Source organism: Mandrillus leucophaeus, unplaced genomic scaffold (genome assembly GCF_000951045.1).
Source record: "Mandrillus leucophaeus isolate KB7577 unplaced genomic scaffold, Mleu.le_1.0 Scaffold1103, whole genome shotgun sequence".
Taxonomy (NCBI): Eukaryota; Metazoa; Chordata; class Mammalia; order Primates; family Cercopithecidae; genus Mandrillus; species Mandrillus leucophaeus.
The window spans coordinates 385,571-404,101 of NW_012099244.1; the positions used below are offsets into that span (position 1 = coordinate 385,571).

At 43.6% G+C, this 18,531-nt stretch overlaps 1 protein-coding gene across 1 annotated transcript in view; it reads right to left on the reverse strand.

Annotated features, from left to right (window-relative positions):
* FARP1 (FERM, RhoGEF (ARHGEF) and pleckstrin domain protein 1 (chondrocyte-derived)) overlaps window positions 1-18,531 on the reverse strand; it is a gene marked incomplete at its 5' end in the record, with an annotated part of 192,374 nt that overhangs the window by 62,144 nt on the left and 111,699 nt on the right. The window contains 3 exons of the mRNA XM_011992457.1: window positions 2,237-2,384; window positions 3,221-3,335; window positions 9,755-9,852. Of these exons, the coding sequence (XP_011847847.1) occupies window positions 2,237-2,384; window positions 3,221-3,335; window positions 9,755-9,852 (361 nt within the window). The remainder of the gene's footprint in view (window positions 1-2,236; window positions 2,385-3,220; window positions 3,336-9,754; window positions 9,853-18,531) is intronic.

Sequence of the window (18,531 nt, forward strand, 5' to 3'; positions counted from 1 at the left end):
GTGCCAGGTACCATCCTGAGGGCTTTATACAGCGTATCTTAACAACCCTTATATGATAAAATCCAGCAAGATGGATTTATTATTTTCATTTTATAGACATGGAAACTGCAACATGGATATATTCTAATTTGCCGCAAATGACACATTTAATGTGGCAGAAAGAGACTTCCAAGCACACGCCTTCCTGGCAGCTCTGGTTAACATTCAGCAGGTTTGCAATCAACTCCCTGCTTCATCTACCCTGGTCTGGCTCCTGGGCCCATCCCAGCTTCCAACAGCACCGGCAGAACTGAGGATGGGAGGCCAGGCCTGCCGTGTGTCTTCAAGGCCAGCACAGTCTCTGGGCGGGGCTCACACATCCTCATCGTGTGTGGCAGCCAGGTAGTCACTGTCTCCAACCAAGGTGGAGAAACAATGGGGAGCTGCTGGATACCAACTCCCGTCTGCCCAGTCTCAGCTGAAATTAGAATTCCTCTGGAGCCCACTGGAACACCAGGCCTGTTCATTCAACGTGGCAAGAATGAAGCAATGGAGCACTGGCAAGAAGGTGGGTTCCGAGACACAGGCTTTGTAGGTGACTACATTACCCAGGTATTCCCAGTACTTAGGGTTGCGTCAAACACAATCAAAGCACATTAATTCAATTGTTAGACACTTCTTCTCCTTCTTAATACTTTTTAGAAGTGGTTCAGGGTTATGATTTGAAATTTAATGATAGTACTGAAAACTCCACTTGGCTTTATTGTTTTTCTTTTTTGAGACAGTCTTGCTCTGTCACCCAGGCAGGAGTGCAGTGGTGCGATCTTGGCTTACTGCAACCTTCGCTTCCCAAATTCAAGTGATTCTCCTGCCTCAGCCCCCCAAGTAGTTGGGATTACAGGTGCATGCCATCACGCCCAGCTAATTTTTGTATTTTTAGTAGAGACGTGGTTTCACTGTGTTGGCCAGGCTGGTCTTGAACTCCTGACCTCAGGTGATCCACCTGTCTCGGCCTCCCAAAGTGCTGGGATTACAGGCGTGAGCCACCGCGCCCGGCCTATTGTTGTTTCTCTTATCAGGTACTCAGAGGCTATGCATGCAGGTCAAAAACTGTCGCCTTGAAAAAATTCGCCTTGACTGCCACACTGCTCTCACAATGTCACTCCCTACCACCTGGTAGGAAGCCGGCTTAACTCCTCTTGGGATGTGATTCTGTAATAATTATGCTGTCAAAAACTTCTGGTGCATGAACACAGAATCACTGGAACTCTTTGATAAAAGATGAGGGGGAAATATACGCAAACCTGAAAGAGCTCAAAAAAGGGTTTTAGGTCCTGAACATATTTACAACTTCATAACTGGGTGAAATTGGATCCCATTTCATGACAAAGGCAGGTGCTTTCTCTATATCCATTTGAAACTAAAAGCACAGGTTACCCACTTGTGTTGAAAAGGAATGTACTGAACCGCCTTTTGGGGGTGAATATGTTCATTCTGCTGGTTTTGTTGGGAATTTTACAGGATATACACATATATAATAAAATCCTACTGAACTATGCACTTCAAGTGTGTGCACTTTATTGTACATCAGCAATACTTCAATAAGGCTATTAAGAGAGAAGCAATGATCAATGAAACAGTCCAATAGCAGAATGATCAACAGAGCACACCTTTTAGAGTGCAGAGAATCACTATGTCCTTAAGTAGAATACACGTAAGAATTCAAGTGCAGTATGTGTTTTGCTACAAAATTGCAAGAATGTGGCTTTTATGAATTTATAAAACTGCTATATCTTAAAAGTGTGCCTAACACTCTTTAAGTATATCTGAAGTCCCAACCAAATAAGCTGGCTCAACCCAAACTGGGTTTGGGGGAAAAAAAAAGGATCACATTACAGCGAAGTATCATCTGTAAGTGTGAAAAAGGTGTTTATTCGGGGACCTAAAGTCTCGATCCCATTACACTGTGTTCTAAGTGTAGGTCCATGGAGAGCTACATACTTCTGTGATGCTACAAAGTCAATAAAACCAAACAAATCTGTAATATGGATTCCCCAAACAGGGCAAAGGTAAGTGAAATAGAATCTGGGAGCTGAGGGCCTGGGAAACAGAAAGGCTGAGATGAGGTTAATTTTTCTTTGTTCGCCGCAAAATAACAATCAGAGGTCTTGGCCCACTGAATATGAATCAGAGTTGAAGGGCCACCTCTTCTCTCTCTATCACCGAGGGAACCGGGCTGTGTTCTCAAGGCTCTCACCTGAAACACTAGAATTCCCGTGTTGGCAACGGCCAGATTGATCTTCGTGCCTTCCCTGTCCTTGGCCGGGTGCAACCGGATTCCATACATCTCGAGCCGACGGGCAATCTCTAGGAGCTGGAAATCTGATTCTGCTGGTGTTTGTCCACTGACAAAACAAAAATTAAAGAGAAAGGCCAGGAGATTTGAATTCCCTGTGTCTGTTAATTGGAGATTAAGAAGCTTCTCTTGGGAAATAAAAAGGCATTTCATCACAAACACTGGGGCTACCTGATCAGATGACACTCAACCTCCCATTCACTGTAACCCAAAGTCTAGCAGCTAGGACAAAAGGTCCATTGCTCATGGAACATAAAACCCCAAAAGTCTCCAGACTCAGCCAGTTTTGTTTTGTTTTGTTTTGAGAGGGGGGAATCTCAAAGAGTTTCCTTTAAGGTCATAGAAAAGCAAAACACCACTGTGTTAAAACAAGATTTTAGTTGCTTTCAATAATCTAAACCTGCAAAAAAAAGTTCAAGAGAACACTTTTTCATATGGCCATCAGGCTCCAATGTTTCCTTAAAACAACAACGAAAAGCACCATGAGTCCTCTGAAAATGTTTTATTAATCAAACAAAAACAAAAATGGAGATGCTACGAAGGTTCTGGATTTTTATGATACTCTGACCTTGTCCCAAGGTAACCATGTCCCTTTCCCAATTTCTCATTAGGATGATAACTGGATGGTCCTTTGCTCTTACTTTCTCTTTTGTTCCAAAGCCTGGGCATCCCTAAGCTCCAGGCTTCAGTGCACCGGTGACCTGTGCTTCTGAGAGCCCAGGATGAATCACCACATCCCAGTGAGCCTCTGTGATCTTTTTCCCTCACCCTTAGTGTTTTTCTCCACAATAGTTTCTGTGGGGGGTGGCTGGGATGTACACCCATGTAGGTTGGAGGCAGAGAGAACCGGCTCAGAGGGAATATGGAGCCAAGAATGAGACTTACATGTGGTTATGGTGAAATTCCACGATTTTGTCCTCTAGTGCGTCTTGCTGAGGTATGTATTTATTTTTTGCTAAGTGCTCTCTGTCCAAGGCTTCATCAAAATCCCCAATCTCAGCTAAAAAGAAACAGAAAGAAGAACAGGTCACGTAGGAAGGACACTTCCCAGTTTGTCAATATTCCCCAGCTAGCCCAACAGAAGCCAGCAGACAACATAAGGTGAGTCCAGTTGGTGGGGAACATCAGAAGGGTTAGATCCCAGAAACGGGATGCGAGGATACATTTATCAATTGTGGTGATGTGAGAAGACAGTTTTCACTCCTCCTCATCTCTAACAGTCGGAAAGAAGCTTCAAGGCCAGGCGCAGTAGCTCACCTCTGTAATCTCAGCACTTTGGAAGCTCAGGGCGGGCGGATCACTTGAGGTCAGGAGTTCGAGATCAGCCTGGGCAACATGGCAAAACCTCATCTCCACTGAAAATACAAACATTAGCTGGGCGTGGTAGTGGGCACCTCTAATCCCAGCTCCTGGGGAGGCTGAGGCAGAAGAATCACTTGAACCTGGCAGGTACAGGTTGCAGTGAGCCGAGATCACGCCACTGCACGGCAGCCTGGGCGACAGAGCAAGACTCCGTGTCCAAAAAAAAAAAACCTCAGAATCATCCATCTTCAGCCATACCTGCTCCCGGTTTTTCTTTTCTCCCCATCCGCCTGGGGAGGTTCTTGGCAGTAAATTCTACACATGTGGGTGGTAACCGTATGACCTCCTAACAAGCCCTAAAACTTCAGGACTTTATAAAAATCAAAGTGAAACTTATATATTAGCAATGACTAGTGCAAAACCCAAATGCTTTATCATGTAGAGAAAGGAGGATTGTCAGTGGGTGCAAAGGTAGATAATCTAACGCTTAAAAAATTATAAGAGTTTATTGAACTTTTTGCAGTCTTGTCGGAAATAACAGATCAGATTGCAAAGTCTTACACGTTTTTATCTATGAGAAATATGATTCTCACATAACCTTGTTTTCTCGCATAACCTCAAGACAGTCCTCAATACTGCTGGAATGTGGAAAGGAAAGGATAGATAGAGCTTTAAAATCAGACTTGCGCCTTAACAACACTAGCTCAAGGTCAGTGTACACCCACTGTTACACCTCTGAGACAGTACACCTTTTTCTTTGTATCACATATACTGTAAAACAAGCTTAATAAAAAATAGCCTAATGACCTGAGCCCAACTGTTTCGATAAAAACCAAGGGAACTGTTGCTATGAAACTCACCTTTCATTCTGTCACACGAGGCAGCTTGTCACACCTAGGGCAATGGACTCCAATAATCAAGCAGGACATGGCCTGGGTGTTGTCATCAATCACATCCACTGAGGATATCTGTTCTGCACAAAGCCATGCCAGCACACCTGGCAGCAGCTGGGGCACTGGAAGAACCCCTCCCTTACTTGCTTCCTCATCATCCGAAAGACCAACAACACTATTTCCTAATTGCCTTTTCTGGACTGATTTCTCTCTTCCTAAATAGAGTAAAATTGCCACCCTCCATCACAGAAAATGGCACAGGAATGGGGGCATGCCTGGTCATACTGCCATCATTATCTGTCGCCTTGACAATAGAGGGCCTGGCTTCTCTGCAATTCCTTCTATCTGGTCCCAAGGAAATGCAGTTGATGCTCATTATTCGAGGCAGTTATGATCTATAAGGTTACCATAAACACTGAATTAGCCATTCCTGAATCATTTCTCCTAGGGGAAATATGGGGTGAGTTTCCTCCAGTAGTCTTGAAACAACATTTCAGTTAACTGGCCGTGTCTTATGTGTGTTTCTGTTGAAAGCCATCTTAAATACACATTGCCAATTTCTTCACACTGAGCTCATGGCCAAGAGCAGCTGAACTCATGCCTGAATGCCGCTTACCTAACACACATTTGCTCTATCAGGCAGATGGCGCCGCACGCGGGGACACAAGACAGACAGCGCTTCTGCACAACGCCTGGGGACTGTTTAAACAGTGAAATCACCAACAGTACACACAAAAATGCAAGAAGTGTGGCACTAAATAGACCATAAAAAGGATACTTATTAACAGTACGAGAAAAAAACCAGAAGGCAGAGCTTTGCCTCATTTGGCCTCCACTAGGAATGCACATCAGGTGACTACCATTTTTCACCATCCTGGGCATATCCACAAATGACCGTGAAAGCACATGAGTGTTCATTTGGGGGTTACAAGTAAATAAGCAAATCTGCAAAGACAGAATCTGAGAATAATGAGCTTTGACTGTCTATGGAGGAATTCCTTAAATCCGAAATGTCCTGTGAGTTTTATGTTTGGGCTTCTTAATTCCTATGATTCTCAGAACACACTCTTTCCCATCATTCCATATAGAGATGGCCAAATGGTCCAGTTTTTCCTTTGGCATCGGGGTGGGGACACCTAATTCTCTTTTCTTCCGGGTCACTTGTCTTTTCTTGCCCTCCTGTCACTCCACAGTGACATGACTATGAAACTTATTCGCTCCGCACATCTCTCCTCTTTGAAATATGGAAATAGGCTGCTCCTTAAATTTCTGGAATTTGAAAACAGACACATACTCAAGATCTGACTTCCTTTTATTTTTTTCTGAGACAGGGTCTTGCTCTGTCACCCAGGCTGGGGTGCAGTGGAGCGATCATGGCTCACTGCAGCCTTGACTTCTGGGTTCAAGTGACCCTCCCATCTCAGCTTCCCAAGTACCCGGGACTACTGCCACATACCATCACACCTGGCTAATTTTTTTTTTTTTTTTGGTTTTTTTTTTTGGGTAGAGACAGGCTCTCACTATGTTGCCCAGGCTGGTCTTGAACTCTTGGCCTCAAGCTAACTTTGTTTTTGTAGACATGAGGTCTCGCTATGTTGCCTAGGCTGGTCTCGAACTCCTGGCCTCAAGAGATCCTCCTGCCTGGGTCTCACAAAGCGCTGGGATTACAGACATGAGCCGCTGCGCCCAGCTGACTTCCTATTTTTTACACGTTTTATGCTGAAAATGTCACATCAGCTTATGCATATACTACATTCCTTAGCAGTCTACTCAGCAAAATAATTAATAGGAAAAACAGCAGCAAACCCATATTCTGTGATTTTAATAAATGGATGGAACTTCCCCAGAGGACAGGCGTGGACAAACCCACCTTACCACGCAGAACCCTCAGAGCAGGGACCACACGACCTGCACAAACACAGCCCTGCCTCGCCTCCATGCTGCCCACGTGCGACCTTTACATCAGGGTCAACTAGTAGATGATTCTTCTCTTCATCAGTTTGTCCTTCTTAGTCAACCCACAGTAAATTAGAGAAAATTGAAAGTTCAAAATACTGCAGGGAAGATACAAGGCCAGTGACGGAGGAACAAATGAAAAAATACAGACTATCTTAAAGAGTCCATGTATTCAAGCGAAAGAAGGCAGGAAAATAAGACATCAACTTGGGTGTACAGAGACGGACAAGATAAACATCAGCTTACCAGAGATAATTTTCCATTAAGAGTAATATAGTTTCTGCCAAAGAGAGATGACTTGACCCCTTATACCTTACCAATAATCACCAATAATTGAAACCACGACACAATCCACCGAAGATTCTACGAAATGCCTCCTTTCATGACTGAGTGCATGGGATGCTTAAAAAAATGCAGAAATGGGGCCTTACACGTATCGTAAGATTTTAAGAATACTGTGTGTCTCATGACCGTATGTCGAATACCATGTAAACAGCAGGGGAACTTCTGAACCCATGTATTTGCCTTTCGAGAAGGGAAGATTCTTTGGGGATTTTGAGCCACTTGCTGGTTTCTGGGAGGGAAAATGGTATACTAGACTGAGACCACGGTTTTCTGGATGTCAGCAAATCTCTACTCCCACATATGCGAGTGAAATTCACTATTGTTAACAGATCTTTATTTTTTTAATTCACTTTTTTAATTGACAAAATAAAAATTATACATATTGGTCAGGCATGGTGGCTCATGCCTATGAATCCCAGCACTTTGTGAGGCCAAGGTGGGAAGACGGCTTGAGCTCAGGAGTTTAAGACTGGCCTGAGCAACACAGTGAGACCTCAGCTCTACAAAAAAAAAAAGAAAGAAAAAAAAATTAGCTAGACCTGATGGCATGCGCCTATAGTGCCAGCTACTTGGGAGGCTGAGGCAGGAGGATTGCCTGATTCCAGGCTGCAGTGAGCTGTGATTGACAGACTACATTCCAACCTGGGTGACAGAGACTCTGTCTAAAAACAAAAAAAATTTTTTGGTATATATTTATAATGAACATCATCTTTTGATATATGTATACATTGTGAAATGGCTAAATTAAGGTAATTAACATACGTATTACTGCGCATATATATATATATATATATATTTGTGGTGAGAACACTTAAAATCTACTCTTCTTTTTTCTTTTTCCTTTTAGACAGAGTTTCACTCTGTCGCCCAGGCTGGAGGGCAGTGGGGTGTCTCCCGGGTTCAAGCGATTCTCCTGGCTCAGCCTCCCGAGTAGCTGGGACTACAGGCACCCACCGCCACCTCACCCAGCTAATTTTTGTATTTTTAGTAGAGACAAGGTTTCATCATCTTGGCCAGGCTAGTCACTAACTCCTGACCTCAAGTGATCCGCTCACCTCGGCCTCCCAAAGTGCTGGGATTACTTACAGGCGTGAGCCACTGCCCCTGGCCAAAATCTACTCTTTAGTGTAACAGATCTTTAAAGAAAAAAACATAGGAGGAAGGAAGTACACGACTAAATGGCAGCAGGAATCTTTGAGTAACGTCAATTTCTCTTCTGCTTACAAAATGCCAAGGGTCAGAGACATTTTATGAAGTTACTATTTCAAGAAGGAAGCTTCGTTTTAAAGTTTCATATTGTTTGGAAAAGGAGGATTGCAGGTGAATAAGGATAAAGGAAATTAATGTTTGCTGAGCACCTAGTATGTACTGGGTATGGCTGGCCCTCTGTATCTGTGGGTTCCATATTCATGGATTCAACCAACAATGTGTACCAAACATCTAAGATATTTTTTCCTGTCATTATTCCCTGAATAATGCAATGTAACCACATAGCATTTACAGTGCATTCATTATTATAAGTAACCGAGAGATGATTTACAGTCTATGGGAGGATATATGTAGGTTATATGCAAATATGACACCATTTCATTTTAGGGACGTGAGCATCCTCAGTTTTTCGTGTCCTTGGGAGGTCCTGCAGCCAATACTCCCTGGATACTAAAGGACAACTGTATATGCTACCATTTAATTTTTACAGCCTTATGAAAAACATTCCAGTATTCTCATGTTCCAAAAGAAATGAAGGCTGGGGGGTTAGTAACCTGCCAGGGTCACCAACCAATGAACAGAAATCAGGTCAGCCAGACTCAAAGCCTCTTCTCCCTCCAAAGGTAAAAATTACGTTAAGTTCTGTGCTAAGGATTCCTCCCCCGTAAAATCAGGATAATGACAGACCTGATCTCGGGGGCTGTTAGGACAATTAAATGAGATGATATAGATACATATATATATAGTGCTGGCACATGGTCAGGCTTAATAAAGATACCTATTTTTTTTCTTGTCCATGTCATTTTTTTCAAATTGGTAAGAAAACACCTATCTATTAAGTGATCATATTCAAAAAACAAGAAGATATGCATCATCTACTGAAACACCTTACTGTATTAGACTAAGGCAATTTTTTGACTACTAAGAGTGACACTTCCTATAAACCTTTGTAAATCTAGTTAACTAGGCACATATCAGGATAGGAGGGGACTGATTATATGAGACTAATTCATATACAGTGGAAATGTAAAAGGTGGTACGATAACACAACTTTCCTTCATAGTAGTGCTTATACACTAAGCGTTATAGTCACAATTACCTTTCCGAAACATAATGTGTATATTTTATTTCAAGTAATTTCTGCCTTGGTCAAGAGGGAAAAAACACCCAGGTGGCTTGTCAGCAAGCCTTGAGAGGAGCACAATCTGATTTATCCTTTGTCTGTATTAAGGCAAATTGAAACATCCGGGGTCCAGCTCCATTAATCCAGAATGAGTCTTGATTTACTGAATTCTGGAGAGCAAGAATCTCTAGAGAGAAGTGAAATCTGTGGCAGTATTATGTCTTAAGGCTACTATGCCATATTCAATGATAAAGTTTAAATCCACGAAAAGGACAGAACGAGTTTAGTCTATTTGGCAAGCATCCATCCAAGCTTATCCTTTGAGACAACTGAAGTATCAACTGTGTACTAGTCCTTGAAGAAAGACAAACACCTGAACAGGAAGTACAAGGGTTAACATTTGGGGATATGCATATTCAATGACATCAGGAGTATGGTTCTTCTCTTCCACCCGCAGGCCTTCATACGAACAGCAAAAATAACACAAAGATATTGACACTTTCTTTTTTGGTGGATATGATTTTTTTTCCCATCAATTGGATCACTGTATAATTTCAAACATGATTTTCAAAGGAAACAAATAGAACTTACATTGCACAATGTGTGAAATCAAGAGAGCTGCGCTGGAGTCATTACACGTCAGCCTGCCTTGAGCCAAGTCCTGCTTCACCTGCAGCGCGAACAGGTACCTGCAAAGATCGACAGAGCTGGGCGTCAGGCAAAGAGGGCATGAGGTCTCTGGGAACCTGGCCTCACTGCGAGAGGCCAGGGAGAAGGTTGCAAACCCCAACCAGGAAGTCTGCATGGGCTGGAATGGATTCCAGCTGCCATTCACCACAGTGTAAGTATCTTCCTCCAAAATACAAAGAGACATATGCTACCATCTTTTCACAGTATGAATAATATGTTTCATTTTATATGGGGAGAGAGAGCCATAAAAATGTGAGACCATAACCTAGTATGCTACATATTTTTGCAGGGTATAGGAAATATTTACCTTTTTTTTCACAGAATCCTTCATCCATACTCTAACATGGTTCTATGGCTCAGACAATAACAGCAATTTATTATGATGAGTCAGAGGATTGCCAATGAAATGAGAAAAACAAGGGGGTATCTTTTTGTGGTGTAACTACTTCCGTAAGACCCAGTTACCAGATTTGTAAAAATCCATTATCTTTTTTTTTTTTTTTTGAGACAAAGTCTTGCTCTGTCACCAGGCTGGAGTGCAGTGGCACGATCTTGGCTCACTGAAACCTCCACCTCCCGGGTTCAAGCAATTCTCCTGCCTAAGCCTCCCCAGTAGCTGGGATTACAGGCACACGCCACCATGCCCAGCTAATTTTTTGTATTTTTAGTAGAGACAGGGTTTCACCGTGTTGGCCAGGACGGTCTCAATCTCTTGACCTCATGATCTGCCCACCTCGGCTTCCCAAAGTGCTGGGATCACAGGCATGACCTACTGCGCCCGGTCAATTCTTTTCTTTATATTATGGTATTAAGCATGTCAACATTTTTGGTGTAAGAGAAAAAAGATATTTGTAAATCAAAGACATTAAGTAAAAACTGTGCAATAGCAAAGAGGCATATGAAAAGGTGCTCAACATCACTGATCTATCAGAGAAATGCAAATCAAAATTACAATGAGATATCACCTCATCCCAGTTAAAATGGCTTATGTCCAAAAGACAGGCAATAACAAATGCTTGGATATGGCGGGAAAAAAAACCCTTATATACTATCAGTGGGAATGTAAATTAGCACAACCATGATAAAGAACAGCGTGGAGGTTCCTGAAAAAACTAAAAATAGAGCTACCATATGACCCGGCAATCCCACTATTAGGTGTGTACCGAAAAGGAAGGAAAACAGTATGTCAAGAGAGATGTCTGCACTCCCATGATTACTGCAGCACCATTCACAACAGCCAAGATTTGGAAGAAACCTAAGTGTCCATCAACAGATGAACGGACAAAGAAAATGGGGTATGTATACACAGTGGATTACTATTCAGCCTTAAACAAGGAGATCTTATCATCTGCAACAGCGTGATTGGAACTGGAGGGCATTATGTTAAGTGAAATAAGCCAGGCACAGAAAAACAAACTTCACATGTTCTCACTTATTTGTGGGAGTTAAAAGTTAAAACAACTGAACTCATGGAGCAGAAAGTAGAATGATGTTACCAGAGGCTGGTAAAGGTAGGGGGTGGGAGGGAATGGGGAGTTAATGGGTCCAAAAAAGTGAGCTAGAATGAATAAGATCTAATATTTGATAGCACACCAGGGGATTATAGTCAATAATAATTTATTATACTTTAAAAGTAATGAAAAGAGTATAATTGGACTGCTTGTAACACAAAGGATAAATACTTAAAGTCACAGATACCACCGCCCCCCGCCCCGGCACAACAAGACAAAACCAAACCAAACCTGTACAATGTTATAATGGATGTGAAAATAATGATACAAACTCATTTTGAGAAATCTAGTTTAGCTGCTGCCTGAGAACAGGGTCCTCTCAGTAGCACCCTTTGCAATCAGATTCTGTCCCTCATACAATTACCTGTTGGGGCCACACGCTGTGGCTCCCAGCACTTTGGGAGGCCGAGGCAGGTGGATCACTTGAGGTCAGGAGTTCAAGACAAGCCAGGACAACATGGCAAAACCCCGTCTCTACTAAAAATACAAAAATTATCTGGGTGTGATGGCGCGCCCCTGTAATCCCAGCTACTCGGGAGGCTGAGGCAGAAGAATCACTTGGACCCAGGAGGCGGAGGTTGCAGTGAGCTGAGATCGTGCCATTGCACTCCAGCCAGGGTGACAAGAGCGAAACTCCATCTCAAAAAACAACATAAATAAACAAAATAAACAAAAACAACACAAAACAATTACCTGTTGGAAGGACAGAGAGATAGGGCCTTGGAGACATAGTAGATTCCAGGCAGATCAAGGCATCTCCTTATTTAAAATTGGTAACTCAAGGCAAAGAATTGAGTGTGTAAGCTGCCTGGCCAGAGGAAAGGGTGTTTCAGGACAGCCAAGAAGTTGAAGAAAGGTTTTACAGGTTTATCTCCCATAAAGTAAAATTTTGCCTCAAGTATTTGGCAAAAAATTGTAAGTGCCAATTTATAACATAGCGAGAATAATAGAATTAGAAAATCCTCATTCCACAAACTCTAAAGAAATTATTGACTCCAGCAAGGATTATCAATGGGTGAAAAAACCATGTAGGGGCATGTAGGGGATTGGACATTCACACAGGGCAAAGGTAACATGACTTTACCTGCAATGGAGTAATCAGAACGTCACCACCTGAATGCAATGAACAATCTCTAATCATTAATGAAATATGAAGCACACAACATCACTTATGACAGACTCCAGCCCAAATGTTTAACGGTGTCAGTCAAGCCCTAGAATGAATTCCCTGTCCTCTCCAAACCTCATGTTGAGATTTCATCCTCAATGAAATGGGAGGTGGGACCCAACGAAAGGTGTTTGAGTCGTTGGGGCGGATCCCTTATGAATAGACTAATGCCCTCCCTGGGGGGTGAGTGAGTTCTCATTCTGTTACTTCCTGTGAGAGCTGGTTGTTACAAAAAGCCTAGCACCTCCCCGTTCTGCCCACGTCCTCTCCCACCATGTGATCTCTGCACATGCCGGCTCCCCTTTGCCTGCAACCATGAGTGGAAGCAGCCTGAGGCCCTCACCAGATGCCAATGCCCAATCTTGAACTTTTTAGCCATCCAGAATCATGAGCAAAATACACTTTTTTGCTTTATAAATTACCCAGCCTCGGGTATTCCTTTATAGCAGCATAACACAGACTATGACTTCCAGTTTTCGAAAAATACGAAGGATAGAGGAACAAGTTAAACAGCACCACAAGAAAGCTAGCAGGCAAAGAAAGTAGGATATTGTAGCTGGTCCAATTTCTTCAACAAGATGCTATCATGAGGAAAAGAAAATGAGGGACTAACCTACATAGGCCTGGATGACATATTAACTAGATGCAATATGTGGTCCTAGAGTAGATCTATTTTTAATTGATTAATTGACCGATTGAGACAGGGCTTGCTCTGTTTTCCAGGCTAGAGTACAGTGGTGCAATCACTGCTCACTGCAGCCTCAACCTCTAGGGGCTCAAGTAATCCTCCTGCCTCAGCCTCCTGAGTAACTGTGACCACAGGTACACACCACTATGCCCAGAAAATTTTTAAAATTTTTTGTAGACACAGGTCTCCCTGTGTTGCCCAGGCTGGTCTCAAATGGCTAGGCTCAAGAGATCCTCCTGCCTCAGTCTCCCAAAGTGCTGGGATTACAGGCGTGAGCCACTGTGCCTAGCCAATCTTATTTTAGAATAAACAGATATAAAGGACAGTTAGGGGATAAATAGGGAAATTTGAATATGGCCAATGTATTAGATGAGATGAAAAGTACATATGCATGCATAGAAAAATTCAGAAAGGCTATCTTACTAATCTGATGGGCAATGGGAATGCAGTGTTTCTACTTTCTTAGTCTTATTCACATGTCTACTCTAACTTTCTACAACGTATATTTACTACTATTATAATAATGAAAGGGTATTTTTGATTTTCAAAAGGGCCTTTAACAGTATTAGACACAGAGGTTTCCATAAGAATTAAATAAGATACACGGAAAACACTGTTAGAACAAAAATATTCAATAAAAGTTGGCAGTTTTTAAAAATAAAAGAATAATCCATTTTAAGTCATTTAGGAAGTTTTATTATTAAGAACTAAAAAACCACAGCAGCAATTGTATAACCAGGAAAAAGCACCCTACAGACTACAGACGTACCAGTAGGCCTTTCTCTGACCTCCCTAATTTTATTCCTGTTCTCTAGCTCTACCCTTCTGTCTCTCCTCCCAACCCCCTTTCTCGCTCTGTCTCTGTGTGTGTGTGTGTGTGTATGTGTGTGTGTGGGTGGGTGTGTGGGTGTGTGTGTGTCTGTCTGTCTCTGGAAAGTCAAAGGAAGAAAAGCAGATAATAGAAAACAATCTAAACCTCATATGGTAGGAGGGAATACAAACTATCATGCTGGATTATAGTTACTGTCTTTTGAGTCCAACACTTTGTAGAGCTACAGGTTTTAATTCTAATCTGTATGGTTGGTTTTTCATTAAACAGGAGGGCTTCATGTTTTAAAATGACATTCTGAATATTTTACCCGCTTTAAAATGACATTCTGAATATTTTACCATTTATCATTTCAAACATGAGGTTCTGTGTTCACAAAGAGGTTTTCAGGGACAAATGCATGGGCAGAGTCTGGCAGGCTCTGGGGACCTTTGGTGACAATCGCACAAGGGCTGCAAGATGGCATCAGGTTCTGAAAACGCACACATTTACTAGGAGGGCACATGGCTATTTTAAAGGCTGAGGGAAGAACGTGGCTCCCCTGATTACGTGGCCTCTTCCTGTTCCAAGGCCCTTGTAACATGAGAAGTAGCTTCCTGGGTACTAACTCTGTCCACTTTTCTTACCATGAGCTGTAAGCTGAGCACGCTGGCCGCGATGCTAACTTTCGAGATTCTGCAACACCTTTAGTACTGTCCGCTGAAGCAATTCTAATCAGTCTCACAAGAGCCAGGGCTAAGTTTTACTTGGTGGGCACTAAATAAAATTAAACCGGAAAACACAATGAAAACATAAAGCGCTCAAAATGCGATCAAGTTTCCTTAGTAGAAGGGTGGGCATGAGGAGAGTGGCAGTGATTGTGGCAGGAGCAGACAGAGGGACTTCACTTCTAGGGACAGCAAGAGTCACACATCAGCAGACAGAGGGACTTCACTTCTAGGGACAGCAAGAGTCACACATCACACCTATTTGATGCCTTGCTTTCAGTAAGAGTAATTTATTTCATCTGGAAGACCACCGTCTTCTCTTTTATTATTAAATATAAACAATTTACAATTCCCCTGCAGTCTAAGAGAACACTTCAGCAGGACGCGCAGGGCGCAGAGCAGCACGTTCTGATAGGGTCCCCTCACCTATAAGAACACAGGCAAGTAGAAGCTGGATCCAACTGAAGACGGGATGCCCAGAGAAAAGGGGAAGAACAAAGGGTGGCTAAACTGGGCACAAGGAAAGTGATTCCAAGCCATGCAATAAGAAAAACAGATCATCTGGCAGGGCGCAGTGACTCACAACTGTAATCCCAGCACTTTGGGAGGCTGAGGTGGGCAGATCACGAGGTCAGGAGTTTGAGACCAGCCTGGCCAATATGGTAAAACCCCGTCTCTACTAAAAATACATAGATTAGCTGGGCGTGGTGGCACGTGCCTGTAGTCCCAGCTACTTGGGAGGCTGATGCAGAAGAATCACTTGTACCCGAGAGGCGAAGGTTGCAGTGAGCCAAGATCATGCCACTGCACTCCAGCCTGGGCGAAAGAGTAAGACTCCATCTCAAAAAAAAAAAAAAGAAAAAGAAAAACTGGGATCATCTTTTCCAAAGACCCCACTCGCTGTTTTCAAGCTGCACCCAGGAGTCAATACGCTTCTCCTTCTAGATGTCTGGGTGCTACTGTCAATAGGATGGCATTCCACTTGCAGTTCAATAAATAGAAAAGAATCCAGCTTCTTGTTTAACAGCAGACTGCAATTTAATCTCCTATCTATATCAAAGGGAAGCTGAGAGAGCTATTCCTGGAGGCCCAAGGCATTAACTACGGGGCTAGAGTCACTTATGCTTTGCTGAACCACAGGCCAGTTTCTCTGTCTGTCCCACTTCTGTATATGCATCCCGTCTCACAAAGCACAGCTGACATGCAGCTTCTCCCAACATCCCCTCATTCACCATCTGCCAAAGAACAGCACCTGAAATCTCAATAGTCAGTCCGTTTTTGCTTCTATAGGAATTTGAGATGCGAGAGACCCAACACATCGGCCCTGTGAGGTTCTCTGTGCCTTGTGCCAAGTGGGGAGTGATGGAGAGATGATAAATACCGTAGGAATTTCAGATCAATTTCAGATCAATTTTATTCAACAGTGAGCCAAAAGAACTGTCTCCTTGGAAAAGACTTCTTAAATGTCAGTTCACACTGGGTGCCAGAAAACAAAAACAACAAAACCAACAAAACCCTGCTCCATCCAGCTGAGCTCGTGTAACTTGAGGAATTTCTCAGCACTGACAGAGGAGCTGGCCATGCACCGACATGCGGCTTGACGGTAACAAGCTGTATGGAGTTTCAGAGCAAGGGCCAGACTGGTAGACAACTGCAAACCTCTAGAGACAATGATTCACAAACACTGAAAAGGTGCAAAACTATTTGCAAAACAGAATTTTTAATGGAAAAAAAAAAAAACGGGGGGTAGGGGGATACAGGATTTGTGCCTCCAACTTCCTGAGCAAGAAAGAGGCCTGTTGATTCACATGAAGAAAAGGCACGCTACTGACGCTGCTTATTCCAAACACGACGACGTTCCTCCAACAGCCGGACCTGCCCTTAGATTTATTTCAGCACGCAGAGCTCAGCGCAATGCAGGTTCCAATGACAGGAAAACCGGCCCCAGTAAACCAAGACCCAGGAGCCCCAGTAAAAGGCCCTCCTGTGGTCAGCTAGCCCTCCGTCCTGTGCTGCTCGGCTTAGCAGCTCCGGCTGTACCTCCTCTGCAGGTAGCTCCCAGAAGGCTGCTGCCAATTCCCGGCTGCCTTTGCCTTCTTCGCTGATTTGAGGATTCCAAGTGGACGTGGATGATTAGCAGCAACTTGTTCAGAAAACACAAAGCAGTGGGAAGTCTTCATCACTGTCTCCCCGGAGCCGCACATTCCTGTATCTGTTGTCCTTCCTGCCGCTGCTGTGGTCATGAGACATCTAACAGGTAGCTCAAATGTGACCTGGCCAGAAACACCCTGACTCTCCACTCCCCCCGCAGTCCTCCACTTCCCTCCATCCTTTTCTCACTTGAGTAACCCCTAACACCATCTCCCCGCAGTCGCTCAGGTCAAAAATCTAAGCGCCCCCTCTCCCTCCCTCAGAGTCCACCACCACCTAATCACCAAGACAGAGTGACCCTGCTTCCCGTACCTGTTCCAAACACAACTACTTCCCTCCATTTCCACTGCTACCTATTGGCGGCTTCTTTGCCCCCATCACAGCATAGACCACTGTGACCACCTCCTCACAGGATGCCCCGGGACTCTGCTTCTCCCTCCAAAACATCCACATGACAGCCGATCTTTCAACACTATATGCATCAAGCCTCTCTCCTACCTCACCATGGTGCTCCCAACACTCCTGCCATGCTGGCCCTCCTTTATGTATCTGAATGCTTGCAGCTGACTCTCGCCTTGGGCAGAGTACTGACTGCTCCATCTCTCCGGAAAGCTCTTTCTCAGTAAATGACTGATGGCTCCTTCTCACTTCCTCAAGAGGCATCCCAGACCAACCAAGCTGAAGTCATCACCCAGGCACCTCTATCACATCCTCCTACATCAGTTACTAAAGAGTTCTTGCCGCTCTCTGATATTCTCCTGTTTACTGAATCGCTTTCTCTGTTTCCATGAGAGTATTCTTGTCTTGTCATCACTGCATTCCCAGCGCCCAGAACAATGCTGGCACACGGGGCACACTTAATAAATATTGCTAAGATATCAATATCTTCATCCCTTTGATAAATGATGATCAATGATGACCCAAGATACTGTGCTCTGTACTGAGAGGGATGAGGAAGGATGTGATGGCCCTGGTATTAAACAGTCACTGCTTGAAAACCATGTGTGATAAGAATTAGGCAGGTCAGATGAGTGTCCTCTGAGGGATGCTCTTGAAAGGGAATCATTTTACCTACACATGTTCCTGCCAGCTCTGCCCTCTTTTAGAACACGGACAGTCTTGCCTCAAATTATAAAATGAGGCTGGGCACAGTGGCTCATGCACATAATCCCAGCATTTTGGGAGGCTGAAGCAGGTGGATCACTTGAGGTCAGGAGTTCGAGACCAGTCTGGCCAACATGGTGAAACGCTGTCTCTACTAAAAATATAAAATTAGCTGGGTGTGGTGGTATGCACCTGTAGTCCCAGCTCCTCAGGAGGCTGAGGCAGGAGAATCACTTGAATTCGGGAGGCGGAGGTTGCAATGAGCCGAGATTGCATTGCTGCACTCCAGCCTGGGCGACAGAGAGAGACCTCGTTGCAAAAAAAAAAAAAAAAAAGTATATATAAAATGAGTAGAAGTAATGATGTGATGATGGGGATAATGACGACGGTGATGGTAATGATGACGACAACGCAAACAGTGACGGTGATGACAATGGTGGTGATGATAGTTACCATTTACAGTGTCCCTACTGGATCCCAGCTACTCTAGTATAATACTGCTTATCCTCAAAACCACTCT